A 15,301-nucleotide genomic window follows, 5' to 3' on the forward strand; every position below is an offset into this window, starting at 1 on the left:
GAAGCAACAGTTAGAAGCAGACGTGGGACAACAGACTGGTTCCAAATCAGGAAAGGAGTACGTCAAGGCTGTATATAGTCACCCTGCTTATTTAACTTATATGCAGAGTACGTCTTGCGAAATGCTGAGCTGGATGAAGCACAAGCTGGAATCAAGACTACTGGGAGAAATATCAATAGCCTCAGGTATGCAGATGACACCTCCCTAACCGCAGAAACTGAAGAGGAACTAAAGAGCCTCTTGATGCAGGTGAAAGAGAAGAGTGAAAAAGTTGGTTTAAAACTCAAGATTCAAAAAAGCTAAGATCTGGTCCCATCACTTCATGACAAATCGGTGGGGAAACAATGGAAACAGGAACAGACTTTATTTTCTTGAGCTCCAAAATGGTGACTGCAGCCATGAAATTAAAAGATGCTTGCTCCTTGGAAGAAAAGCTATGACAAACCTACACAATATATTAAAAAGCAGAGTCATTACTTTGCCAACAAAGGTCGATATAGTAAAAGCTATGGTTTTTCCGATAGTCATGTACAGATGTGAGTTGGACCATAAAGAAAGCTGAGTGCTGAAGAATTGATGCTTTTGAACTGTAGTGTTGGAGAAGACTCTTGAGAGTCCCCTGGACAGCAACAAGATCAAACCAGTTACTCCTAAAGAAAATCAACCCTGAATGTTCATTAGAAAGACTGATGCTGAAGCTGAACCTCCAATACTTTGGCCACCTGATGCGAAAAGCTGGCTCATTGGAAAAGACCCTGATGCTGAGAGGGGCTGAAGGCAAAAGGAGAAAGGGACATCAGAGGATGAGATGGTTGGATGGCATCACTGACTTGATGGACACAGGTTTAGAAAGTTCTGGGGGTTGGTGATGGACAGGGAAGACTGGTATGCTGCAGTCCATGGGGTCGCAAAGAGTCAGACATGACTGAGTGACTGAACTGAAGTGAGATAAGTGAAAAAGAGAAAGACAAATACCATATGGAATCAGAAATCACTTATATCTGGAAGCTAAAAAAATAATCAAACATGTAAAGACCAGAATGGTAGTTACCAGGGAATGGAAGAGTGGAGTAGTAAGACTGATGTTTTTAAGGGTACAAAATTGCAATGAATAGTAAATAGGTCAGAGAATTTAGTGAACAGTATAGACAACAATATTATACTACAATCACAAAACTTGCTGAAAAACTAAAACTGAATTATCCCAACAAGTTAAGAGAAAGGAAAATTGTTTAATGTGACAGAGGTGCAAAATATCACTGCAATGTAAGTCATATTGCTATATACAAATGTGCCAAAGTAATGTTTTATACACCTTAAATTTATGCAATGTTGTATGTCAAATATATTTAATAAAGTACTTACATGAATAAAAATATATTGTTTCTATCTTTAAAAGAAAAACATTCTAATATTGGGAAGCACTGTTGTCATTATTGTTCAGTCACTAAGTCGTGTCCAACTCTTTGCAACACTGCAGCACTCCAGGCTCGTCTGTCCTCCACTATCTCCTGAAGTTTGCTCAAATTCATGTGCATTGAGTTAGTGATGCTATCCAAACATCTCATCCTCTGCTGCCCCTTTTTCCTTTTGCCTTCAGTCTTTCCCAGCATCAGGGTCTTTTCCAATGAGTCGGCTCTTCGCATCAGGTGGCCAAAATATTGGAGCTTCAGCTTCAGCATCAGTCTTTCTAATGAATATTCAGGGTTCATTTCCTTTAGGAGTGACTGGTTTGATCTTGTGGCTCTCCAAGGGACTCTCAAGAATCTCCTCCAGAAACACAATTTAAAAGCATCAATTCTTTGGTCCTTAGCCTTATTTATGGTCCAACTTTCACATCTGTACTTGACTACTGGAAGTGATGTCTGCTTTTTTATATACTGTCTGGGTTTGTCATAGCTTTCCTTCCAAGGAGGAAGCATCTTTTAATTTCAAGGCTGCACTCACTGTCTGCAGTGATTTTGGAGACCAAGAAAATAAAATCTGTCACTGCTTCCCTATCCAGTTTATTTCAAAAGCAATTAGGCCTAAAAAGAGTCTCTAAAGAGGCTGGGGCAAAGGGGTTCCTGCTGAGAAGAAGTTTCCTGAGGGCCCCCTTCAGATCTCGGTTTCTCAGGCTGTAGATGAAGGGGTTCAGCAGGGGGGTGACCATGGTGTACATCATTGTGGCTGCCATGTCCCTCTGGGTGGTGTGTGTGGATGCAGGGGTGAAGTAGACCCCAATGACAGTCCCATAGAAGAGACAGACAACACAAAGGTGAGAGCCACACGTGGAGAATGCTTTCCACCTGCCCTGGACTGAGGGCACCTTCCACACAGCCATAGCAATGGGTGTGTAAGAGGCCATGATGCACACGAAAGAGATGAGGACCACCGGGCCCCCAAGGACCAACACCAGCATCTCGTTGACTTGGGTGTCAGAGCAGGAGAGCTTGACCAAGGCATTGATGTCACAGAAGAAGTGTGGGATCCTATTGGTGCAGAAGGACAAGTGGGACATCAGGACAGTGTGGACCATGGAGATGAGGTTGGCTGAGATCCAGGGTATCACCACCAGCAAGGCACACCGAAGGACACTCATGATTGTCACGTAGTGCAGTGGGCTGCAGACGGCCAGGTAGCGGTCGTAAGCCATGGCCAAGAGAAGCATGCTGTCGGCTGCCCCAAAGGCAATGAAGAAATACATCTGGGCCAGGCAAGCTGAGAAGGAGATGGTGCTGAGCCCACACAGATGGTTCACCAGCATCTTGGGGATGGTGGTCGAGATAAAGCAGATGTCAAGAAGAGACAAGTTGCTGAGGAAGAAATACATGGGGCTGTGGAGGTGAGGGTCCAAGACGATGGCCAAGATGGTGAGAAGATTCCCCAGGCACCCACTCAAATACAGGATGAAGGACAGGCTGAAGAGCAACTGTCTCTGCAGGGGCTGCTGGGAGAGGCCGAGGAGGACGAACTCAGTGATTTGAGTCTGATTGCCCATGTCCAGGCAGTTCTAGAGCCAGAAACCGGGCGTCAACCATGGGAAGGAAACAGATTACCTCACTGCTCTTTCAAATCCATCCCTGAAGATGCATCTCACTTAACCACACTGAGCCTAGTTTCCCCATCTGTTACACGGGACTAATTTTTCTAATTCCTTAGGATTGTTATAAGGATTAAGTGAGAAAATAGGATAAGGGGATTAAATCCATAGCTGACATGTTATATGGACAAACATCTTTATTTGTGGGAACTCTTAGTGATATTATCAAAATAAAGAGTCTTATGTTAATTAGCTTGATTGTGGCAATTATTTCAGAGTGTATACATGTATCAAAACTTCAAGTCTTACACCTTAGTTATACAAAATTTTGTCAATTATTCCTTAATTAAGATAGGGATAAAAGACATAAAATGAAAATAAACAGCCTAGGCACTTCTAGGGTTTGATATTTAAAATAAATAGTAAAAGAGTGATTAAAGGCAAACTCTGAAAACACACCTGGGTTTCGGTTCCAGTTCTGCCACTTACTGGCTGTGTGGTTTAGCCAAGGTACATAACATTTCTGTGCCTGGGCCCAGATGGTAAAGAGTCTGCCTGCAATGCAGGAGACCTGGGTTCAATCCCTAGGTCAGGAAGATCCCCTGGAGAAGGGAATGGCTACCCACTCCAGTGTTTTTTCCTGGAGAATTCCATGGGCAGAGGGGCCTGTCAGGCTATACAGTCCATAGGGCCACAAAAGAGTCAGACACAACTAAGGACTTAACACTTTGGTCCTTTGCACCTGCTGTCTCCTGCCTGGAAGCTTCTAGCCTCCAGCTTCACCTCACTTAAGTTGTCTCTACTTCTTCAGGGATCCCTTCCCTGTTCCTCTCCTCTTTGGGGTGGAGCCTAGTGGTTCTCATCCTGGCATTACTGACATTTGATGCCAGATCATATTTTTGTGGTCTTATATATTATTGTAGGACATTGAACACCTGGCTTTGACCCACTGAATGCCAATTGCATTCCTCCTATCCCCAGGTGTAAGGAGCAGAAATATCTTAGATAACACCTCTTGAGCAGGAGTAGAAATTTCCCCCAGTTGAGGATCACTGATCTAGGTTAAACCCTCCCAAACTCTCTCCTCCCCTCAGCATCTATATAAGTTGACTAAGTCAGAGTGGTACCTGCGAGCGTGCATGTGTGCTCAGTTACTTTAGTCGTGTCTGACTCTTTCTGACCCCATGGACCGTAACCCTCCAGGATTCTCTGTCCATGAGATTTCCCAGCAGGAATACTGGAGTGGGCTGCCATGCCCTCCTCCAGGGGATCTTCTTGACCCAGTGAATGAAACTGAGTCTCTTGTGTCTTTTGCATTTCAGGTGAATTCTTTACCGCTGAGCCACCAGGGAAGTCCTTAGAGTGGTACAGTGACTTTTATTCTATGCAATCCACAGTAAGCTAACCTCTTAACAATTATCATCCCATTTAACCTTCAGCCACATCATGAGTCAACAGCTGAGGCTCCAAACCTGACTCCTGCATGGATCTGGGATCCAGCTCATGCTCTGATTCAAATATCCACTCTCTTGACCAACTCACAATACCCCTACCCATCTATGAGGCTCTGATACCAGGTAACCCAAGTCCTTGTGGATGAAACTGATCAGAGAGTCCCCCTAAGTTTTGTGGGGAAGGATCTTGCCAGAGATAAGCTCAATTGCAGCTTGTCTTCCTGATGCCTTATTAACCAATGACTACTGTACCTCCATCAGATTCCAGGACCTCTCAGCCCCTCAGGGGTCCTGTTTCCAGGTGGGTGGGGTTCCTGCAGCCTCAACTTTGTCTTGCAACTGTGGATGAAGAGCAGGCTTTCTCAGAGAACACACAGCAGAATCACACCAGCAGATTCATATCAGAATCTCTGACCTTCGGGTATGATCCCCAGAGAAACTTGTTAGGTGACTACAATTAGCTCATCTTCCCCAGTGAAGCCTTTGAGTCTAGGACCCCTGAGAGAAAGAGTTTTTGTCCCAGGAGCATTGCCATTCCTCAGATCTGTCTCTTTTGGCAGCCAGAGGGTTAGCATGGAACTCAGTTTTTCCAATGAACAAGATTTTAGATATGTTATTCCTGAAAACAGTTGTGTGTGTTCTCAGGCATTCAGTCATGCTGACTCTTTGTGACCCCATGGACTGTAGCCCACCAGCCTCCTCTTGTGCATGGAATTTTTCAGGCAAGAATACTGGAGTGAGTTGCCATTTCCTCCTCAAGGGATCTTCCCACCCCAAGGATCAAACCCACTGTCTATTGCATTTTCTGCATCAGCAAGCAGATTCTTTATCATTAGTGCCACCTGGGAAGCCCATTGAAAACAGTTATGATGTGTTAAGGATTTGTAATGTGGCTGGAGCTGTGCAGAGCATGCAACATCCTATGCTTCTTACAAAAGCCCAATGAGGAAGCAAGCAGAGACTCACTTGTCCATTGTCCACCCAGCTTGAAGAGGCAGATTTAGCATTCAAATCTAGGTAGTCTGGCTCCAGGGACAAACTAATGAATGCAAATATCTCTCAGCACACATAAAGAGATATTCATTCCTTTGAATGGCTGAATGATATTACATTGTATTTATGCACCTCAGTATGTTAATCCATTCATCTGTTAATGGACGGTTGAGTTGTTTTCCATCTTTTGGCTATTATGAATAGCACTGCTGTGAACATTCATGGATAAATGTTTGAGTCCCTATTTTTAATTTTTTGGGGTACATATCCATATATGGAATTTCTGGGTCACATATTAATTGTATGTATCACTTTGAGGGACTGCTGAACCGGTTTCCATGGTGGTGGCACCATTTTACATTCCCACCAGCAATGTATAGTGGTTTTGAGATAGAGTGGGACCAGGAGTGCTTTGCTGTTTTGTCACCAAGTCATGTCTGACTCTTTATGACCCCATAGACTCTAGCCCACCAGGCACCTCTATCCCTGGGATTTCCCAGGCAAAAATATTGGAGCTGGTCGCCATTTCTTTCTCCAGTGGATCTTCCCGACCCAGGGATCTAACCCAGGTCTTATGAGTTGCAGGTGGATTCTTTACTACTGAGCTGCCTGGGCAGCCCTACAGGAGTGCTTGCACCGGTCAAAAGTCTCCTTGAGCAACAGAATACAAAGAAACCAAAAGGGACTAAAAATAACCGCCAGTAATCAAGTCCAGAGTGAGCAATATGAACAATAAGATACAAAAAGACAACAACCCAACAAGCCTTTTCTGAGATGCCAAGAGCAAAAGCAGGGTACCGCACATGAAAGCACCACCAAGGGGATGGGCAGCCACCTAAGCTATGCCTCCTGCTAACCCACTGATCCCAGCCTCCAGTTTAAGAAACCCACTTGCCTCCCTCTTCTGCCCGCTGAACCAGAGGACCTAGCAAGGGCACCTGTTCTTGTTTTTGCTCCCCACTGCTGCAGCATGAGCCCTAGTAAAGTCTTACTTGAAATTCTCATCTGGCCTTCTGTCAACTTCTACTGATTAAGGAGCCCAAGGGCCTGAGTGCAGCAGTTCCATTTCACATACCTTCCAACACATGCTATATTCTGTTGTTTTAAAAAATGTAGTCATTCCAGTGAGAGTGAAGTGATGCCTCATTGTGGTTTTGATTTGTATTTCCCTGATGACTAATGATGTTGGTCATCTTTGTTTTTAAAAGAGAAACTGTAGGTGGATTGGTATTGGAAGTGAAAATCTAAAGAATATCTTTTTCCTACCAGCTTTTTTTGTGTGTCAACACATGCTACAAAGTGTATGAACCTCAAGAATATCACTGTAACTGAGAGAAGCCAGACACAAAAGGAAACATATCATATAATTCCATGTATATGAAATGTCCAGAATAGGCAAATCCATAGAGACAGGAAGGAGATAGTGGTTTCTGGGGGCTAGGGGAGTGGAGAATGGGGAGTGGCTTCCCAGGTAGCTCAGTGGTAAAGAATCTGCCTGCCAATGCAGGAGACGCAAGTTTGACCTCCCTGTCAGGGAGATTCCCCTGGAGAAGGAAATGGCAACGCACTCCAGTATTCTTGCCTGGGAAATCCCATGGACAGAGGAGTCTGGTGGGCTACAGTTCATAGGGTTGCAAGAGTCAGACATGACTTAGTGACTAAACAACAACAACATAGATGTAACTGGAGACATTGTGAATTGTCAAAGATTTTTTCTGGACAGGAAAAGGCAAGATTCATAAAGATGCTTAAATCATTGAATATTAAAGTCTAGAAAATCTGACAGAACTCCTTCTACAGAACACTAGAAGTAATGGATAAAATATTACAAGCATTCTCCTAAATGCATACATGAATTTATTTTTTTTAAAAAAAGGAAATCTCAAAGGGTTAACAACAAATGTCCATTAATGGACTAGTGGATAAACACTATACGGTATGTCCATATAATGTAGCATAATTCAGCCACTCCCCCCCAAAAAAAAACAAGCAAAAAAGCCATCATGTCGTGATACATGATGCAACATGGATGAATTGTAAAAGAAGCCAGACACAAAAGGGCACATATTATGCAAATCCATTTATGTGAAGTGTCTGGGACAGGTGAAATCAAAGGACAGAAAACAAATTGGTGGTTTCAAGGAGCTGAAAAGTGGGACAGAATGGGGAATCACTGCTTTACAGGTGTGTGGTGATAAAAACAAAATATGGTCAGTGGTATGATGAGAGAATCCTAGGGGCCTGTGAGAGCTAAGTGCAGGTCAAAGACCAGCCTGTAGCTTTGAAGCCTTCTGGAGGGGGCTACTCATTGGAAGGACTGATGCTGAAGTTGAAGCTCTAATACTTTGGCCACCTGCTGTGAACCACTGACTCCTTGGAAAAGACCCTGATGATGGGAAAGACTGACGGCAAAAGGGAAAGAGGCTGGCAGAAGATGAGATGGTTGGTTAGCATCACTGATTCAATGGACATGAATTTGGGCAAACTCCAGAAGATAGTGAGGGACAGGGAAGACTGGCGTGCTGCAGTCCATGGGGTTCACAAAGAGTTGGACACAACTTAGTAACTGAACAACAACAACAAAGGGGTTCAGGCTTAAAGCAAGACCTGAAGGGTAAGGAGGTGTGATCCAGAAAAGACAGGCAGGAAAGAGGGGTTTCTAAGAAGGCACAACAAATGTAAAAGTTCGGGGTGCAGATGCATAGTGCATTTGGGCCCAAAGTTATGTCTGGTGAACCCTGGAGAGCTGAAGGTGGCTAGGGGCTTTCTGGGATATGTAGGCATAAAGGTGGAAAAATCAAGGGCATGCAAGATCATGAAGGCCACCTGAAGAGTTTGTTCCATTGGCAATAGGGTACTCAAAATATTTCTATCATATATAGATTAAATAACTGAAAGATATTGCATGAGGTAAACATACTCATAAACATTTGGGTTGTTTCCACTTTGGGATTCCTATGAATGGTATTCATATGAACATCTAGTACGTGTTCTTTAATGGATAATACATTTGTGTTCCATTGGGTCTGTACCTAAACGTGTAATTAATGAATCATGTTGTTGTTGCTTAGTTGCTAAGTTGTGTCAGACTATTTTGCAACCCCTTAGACTGTAGCCCACCAGACTCCTCTGTGTATGGGATCTCCCAGGCAAGATTACTGGAGTGGGTTGCCATTTCCTTCTCCAGGGGATCTCCCTGACTCATGGGTTGAACCCACATCTCCTGCATTGGCAGGTGTGTTCTTTACCACTCTGCCACCAGGGAAAACCATAGTGGAGTCATATGAGTCATAGCAGAGATCTATGTTCAGCTTGAATAGATACTGCCAGTCAGTTTTCCAAGATGGTTGTACCAAGGAGCTGGTTTCAGACACAAGCAGCATGGTCAGATTCTTGTATGCAGAGAGCCCTTTCTGGCTGCTGTGAGGGGAGTAGGCTGCTGAGGGCAGAGATTGGTATAAGGAGATGCAGGGAGTAATGCAGAGAGGAGGAGATGGGGAGATAGGTGAGGGCATCCAGGATGAGCTGAGTGGCCAGAATTGAGGCTGATTACAAGGCTGAGAAGATGACGCTGCTGAACATTTATGACATTATATATGTGGCTTTTTTCTATAGGAAAGGAGGTCAATTCTCCCACTCTCTGTACACTAATAGCATCCTACAATTCAGTTAGGACACACAACCTGCAACTGGTGTCAGAACTCACAGGTGAAGGGCTCAGTCCCACAAGAGTGCTCCCACTTTGGCTGCCAGTCTTTGCTGCCTAAAAGTTGGAGGTTTCCACAATCCATCCCTCCCCTTTCACATCCTATATAAAATAGTTGCTAAAATGACTCAAAGAATTCAGAAAAGTGCTTTAAAGTCCTATTACCAGTTTATTATAAAAGACACAACTCAGGAACAGACAAATGGAAGAGAAACGAAGGGAAAATTATGAGGGAAGGAATAAGGAGCTTCCTTGCCCTCCCTGGAGGCACCCCACTTACCAGCAGCTCCATATGCTCATCAGCCTGGAAACCCCATTTGGGGATTTTCTGTAAAGGGATCAGCACAGAGCCCCTGATTGATTAAATCATTGACATTGATGCTTAAATCAATCTACATGCCCTCTTCTCTCCCTAGAGATCTAGGGAGTGGGGTTGAATGTTCCAACCCTTTTAAATCTTGCCTTGCTATTCTGGAGACCAGATCCATCCTATAGCTACCTAGCAGCCTGTAAACCCTTATCATTTCATTAGCAATCAGCATAAAAAAGATACTATCACTCCTAAGCTGACTGTCAGGAACCATGGGCAAAAACTGAAGGATCTAATTATTATATTTTATCCCAGGGTGGCTTATGCTAACATCAGGCTTCCTGGCTTGGATCAGCAGGGCAATGGGATTAGTGTAGAACTTGATCATGAAGAAGGTGAGGTTTTCCAGTCTGGCTAGAAGACAGCATACCTATATTGCCCAAGAGTAAGGTATTAGTTGCTCAGTCATATCAACTCTTTGCGACCCTGTAGACTGTAGTCAGGCAGGTTCCTATGTCCATGGGATTTCCCAAGGAAGAATACTGGAGTGGGTTGTCATTTCCTCCTCCAGGGGATCTTCCCAACCCAGGGACTGAACCTGGGTCTTCCTCATTGCAGGCATATTCTTTACAGTCTGAGCCCAAGAGAAAACCACTCTCCAAGACTCAGCTCCAAATTACCCTTATTCTGGGAAGCCTTCCAACTGTCTTTACCCAAGGGCACAGCCCTGGATTCCCATTTGGGCTCCTGCTCTCCTGACAGTACCTTGAACCCAAGCTGTTGAAGGCATCTGTATCCAGCTCTGTCTCCCCCAAGACTGGGAGCTTTTCTACCCTCAGTCAGGGCTAAGGTCTCCAGGGTCAGAGAGAGGCAACTAGGAGTCTTCACTTTGAATAGGTAGGTGGGGGAGGAAGTAGAGACTGCAGATCCCAGAAGGTCCCCTGCAGTTCCTCCAGCATCTCCTGACCTTGAAGACTGCACATCTAGGTTGGTTTCATGAAGGGGCTCTTGGGAAGAGTCTCCTGGAGCCTGCAGCAGGCATAAAGCACAGTGTATCCGTTCCAGGAGAACTTACATCTGTCCCCACACCTGCCTGTGGATGCTGCTGGCAGCAACAAGCAGGAGAGCTTCTTCTCCCTTTCCCTGCTGGCCATTTCTTGGAAGAGGCAACTCAAGCAGAGAAAGATCTCCCTCAAGCAGAGGAGGGAGAGGGTAGGAAAGCAGAATCCTACAGCTGTTGGTAGCACTGCTCAGCCTGGGGATGAGGTCAGGGCCAGAGAGAAGAGTAGTAATAGAGGACTGTAGCTTCGGGAGGCTCCTTGGAATCATTCCTGTTTGCCCATCTGGGTCCCTAGCTTTAGCTTAGCCTAGGTGCCCTTTGCCGCTTCTAGGTCAGCAGTTCTCAGCCCAGGGCGATTCTGCCTGACACTGGACATTTGGATATGTCTTGATAATTTTTAAAATTTCATTTATTTGTTTTTAATTGTGAAAGTATGATAACATAATTACAGGAGACTTGGAATACAGAACAAAGTTGCAGGAAGCAGTGTTATTTGCTCAGTCATGTCTGACTCTTTGCGACCCAAGGACTGTAACCTGCAAGACTCCTCTCTCCATGGGATTCTCCAGGCAAGATTACTGGAGTGGGTTGCCATTCCCTTCTCCAGGGGATCTTCCTGACCTAGGGATCCAACCCACATCTCCTGAATTGCAGGTGGATTCTTTAGTTATGCTATCTATTACAATTACTTTTTTAAGTAGATAAATTAAGATTTTTAGTTGGAGTTTGAATATCAAACTCTCAAAAATTAATAGAGTGAATATATAGAGGAGTAGAAAGGTATAGTAAACCTGAAAAGCACCATGAACCAACTCAACATAATTAAGATGCATACAATTTTCACACAACAGTAGGATACAAATTCTATTCAAGTTCCCATAGACTGTAATATAGGAGACACTGGAACAAATCCAGGAACATAAAAGAAGGTGCAAAAATTTCATGGTCTAAAGGTACTGAAATCATAGAGTCTGTTCTCTTATCACTGTGGAATTATGTTAGAAATCAATATCAAAAGATATTAGAAAGTAACCCACGTATTTTCAAGTGCAATGTGACATTTACTGAGAGAGATCTTCGACTTAGCCATTGAAAACCTCAGTAAAGTTAAAAAGCTGAAAAAACACAGAGGGTATTTGCAGAGAAGAAAGCAAGTAGATGAGAAATTAATATGTCTTGATAAGTTTTTATTGTTATGACTCATTGTGGGGGAGGGATGCTCCTTTCATCTGTTAAGTTCAGACTAGGGATGCTACTAAGCATTGTACAATAAGGACAGCCAAGAAATGATCTGGCCCCAAAAATCATGAGTAATGGGAGGTTGAGAAATTGTGCTTTAGGTATGTTTTGTCTCAGCTGCAGTGTCTTGGGCTGGTGCTAATCTTAAGGGGAGGCTCTGGGGGAAACATAAGTATGAATTGGATGCACTCAGTGACGTGTGTGATGTTTGCTCAACACCTCAACCATTCTCTGTGAGACCAGAGGAAACAGAATTCTGTTCACCTGTCAGAGGAATTGGCAGAGACCAATCTCAAGGTTCACGGCCGTTCCACCAAGCCGGAGGTAGGAAGGCAGACTGTAGGGGTGAGGGAGGGGCTGGAGAAGAGAGTGGAGGTTGGATCAGCCTTCTGGGAGTTGGGGGACAGTGTTATGTGGCTACTGGGGGACTAAGTACTCCACTGAGGTCAGAGACCATGAGTTTAGAATGGGGCCAACTGGTGACATCTGATACAGGATGGCAGAAAACCAATCAGAAGAAGGAGCAGCATCTCAAAGTCTGTGATAACATTTAAATGGTATTTATTTTTACTCAGAGGTAAACTCTGAGCCCTTTATGTGAATCCTCTGAAAGCAGTTCTCTAGGAACTTTGATTTTTCAGAGAGGAGTCTCAGAGCTCTAAAGTTCTTTGTCAAACATACACAGAAGCAGCAGGGATTTGAACCCTGGGTCTGAGGACTGCTTACCTTGTGTGTGTTTCAGAAAATTCTCTCTGGAAATCAGAATGGAGTGGGGGCAGAGGAGGGGACAGAGGAGGAGTGTGGAGGGTGATTCAGGAGAGAGGAGATGGAGCCATGTGAATGTAGAGGAGTGGGAGAGACTGAGTACTTCTTGGGGAAGGAGAACGTTGAGTGAATGCAGGGATGAAGCATGGAAGGCAGCTGACACTGCAGACTGGAGTGAGGCAGGGACTGGAGAAAAGAGTGGAGGTTGGACCAACCTCCTGGGGGTTGACATCAATGTCTTGGTTTCTTGGTGGAGTGTATGGATGGTCAGAAGACTTTTTTGGCCATAAATGCATCTTCCTCGCTCCATAGAGCATCTTTACTTCAGCTAAGGTCCTCAACTGCTTTGGCGATTCTGTGTCCTCCCAGTTCCAGGCTGACCCTTACTGTGGGGGATTCTTGAGACAATGCCTTAATGAGATGACTAGGGTATGCAATGAAGGGGAGACTTGTCTCAGAGTCAAGGAGTTTAGGAGCTTTGGGCAGCAACATAACTCAAATTATTCATAAAAATGTATTTTAAAAACTTTATTATGGACTTCAGCTGCTGAGGTTTGAGTCAATGTTATTTTCAGTTTGCAGCTTTGATCATCATGGGTTTGCCCAAGATCCTTCTCATATTTCATGAATGTATTTCATTTTTTTCACCCCATTTCCTTCTTGTTTTGACAATCATTTCAAAATACTCCATGTGTACTCTTAGATTTGTATGTGTTTTTGCAAGTTATGTACTGTTCTATATATGCAATTTTAAATGGAATTTTAATATATTTTTAAATTAATGAGGCTTATTAGAGAAGTTTAAGGTTACATTATTATATATATAAATATATATATATTTCCTTTTCTTTCCTTGTAGCATCATTCATGACTTTCAGTTCCATGTTAAAGAACAGCAGAGAGAGTGAGTAACTTTGAATTGCTTCTAATCCTAAAATAATACACATAAACTCCCCCACTTAGTATACTACTTTTTAGTTTTGTAGTATATTCTCTTTATCTAGCTAAGAAAGTTCCCTTTGATTTCATGTTGCAAAAGGATTTTTAAAAAGTCATAGATATATAACAAATTATTGTGTTGTGCACCTGAAACTAATATCTTATATGTCAATTAAATAAAAAGTCACAATTGTTGAATTTTAGAAAATATGTTCTTTACTTGATCAAAATACTTATATAATTTTTTAGTTTATATGATGAATCACATGATAGGTTATCTGATGCTATGCATCCTGTCATTCATGGGATAAACCAATACCACTTGATCATACTAAATGATTTTTACTACACTATTGCATTTGACTTGGTAATATCATATAATGGATTTTCAAATCTACATAAATAGGTAAAGTGAGTCCATAATTATAAACATTCTGACCTGGTTTTAGAATCAAGATTGCATTAACATGTTGAAATGAGCATGGTAGATTTCAACTATTTTTCTGCTATTTATTTATATTTTGAAGAATATATATATAAAGTATTCATCAACTGTTTTTTAAAAATTTACAAACATTCACTTATAAACCCACTGGGGCTAATGATTATAGAAAGAGCAGGTCTTTAATCATTTCAACTTCTTTAAAATTTTTGAATATCCACAGTGTCTATTTCTTGAACCAGCTCTGAAATTGTACATGTTTCTGAGAATTTATTCATTTCATTTATTGTTTTGAATTTCTTAACATATTTTTCTTATTATTTTCATTTATTTAGAAATGTCATTTATTTCTGTAGCTATTTTCCAATTTTAACTTTGTGTTTTCTCATTGGCAATTTTCTCCTTGTTTCTATCTTATTAATCTTTTCCAATTGTTTGATTTTGGCTGTATTAAGAATGATTTGTTTCCTGAATAAAGTCTTATGACACATATGTATATGTATGTTTAAAGCAATATGATCCCCATGACAGTACTGTTTTAGCTTAAAAATTTGATGATTAACTTGTTTAATTACAAATATTTCTTCATTCATTTTATGACTTGCTACAGAAAAAATATTGTTTAATATTATATTAAGTTCCTAACTTTTAGAATTTGGAAAGGCATTACTTCTGTACTGATTTCCAATTTTAATGCACTACAATCTATACAGTATTTATACTTTGAAGTGTATGGAGGTTTGCTCTATGTCCAAACAGAAGGCCAAGTTTTGTTAAAATTCTCTATATGGTTGAAAATTATGTTTAGTCTCTGCTTGGTGAAGAGCCTAAGTATATTCAGGAGCTAATAAATGAATATTATTATTGCATAATAATTAATAATTCCCAAATTGCATTTCTAAACTCTATCAAAACTTGCAACCTCAGTTTTAAAGTCTACCTATCTAGTTTCAGTTTATATATTTCTGTCTCATATCTATTTCACTGAAAGTTGTGTTCATTATTTCTTTATTAATTATCTAGAGTACATTGTTGTTGTTGTTCAGTTGCTAAGTCGGGTCTGACTCTTTGCGACCCCATGGACTGCAGCATGTCAGGCTGTCCTGTCCTTCACTGTCTCTGAGTTTGCTCAAGTTCATGTCCATTGAGTCAGTTATATAGGCTATTTATATCTATCAGATTGCTACAGTGTTCTAATATCTTCATAAAATATTCTTCTTTCTTCCTTGGTGTACACATGTGTGCAATTTTTAAATTTCAGTATGTATTTAAGCTACTCATATTTTCCTTCATAGCCAAAATAACAAGCTCATACTTAAAGTTAATAACTAAATTAAGAATGATCTCTTCATATTATTTATACCTCATCAT

General features: G+C 42.0%; 1 protein-coding gene across 1 annotated transcript; it reads right to left on the bottom strand.

Annotated features, from left to right (window-relative positions):
- Nucleotides 1-2,011: 2,011 nt before the first annotated feature.
- On the bottom strand, nucleotides 2,012-2,980 carry LOC122441017 (olfactory receptor 1361-like). Its single transcript, XM_043467645.1, has one exon. It carries the CDS (start codon nucleotides 2,978-2,980, stop codon nucleotides 2,012-2,014), a length of 969 nt encoding a protein of 322 aa, XP_043323580.1.
- Nucleotides 2,981-15,301: the final 12,321 nt, after the last annotated feature.

The sequence above is a fragment of the Cervus canadensis genome, chromosome 4 (genome assembly GCF_019320065.1).
Source record: "Cervus canadensis isolate Bull #8, Minnesota chromosome 4, ASM1932006v1, whole genome shotgun sequence".
Lineage (NCBI taxonomy): Eukaryota > Metazoa > Chordata > Mammalia > Artiodactyla > Cervidae > Cervus > Cervus canadensis.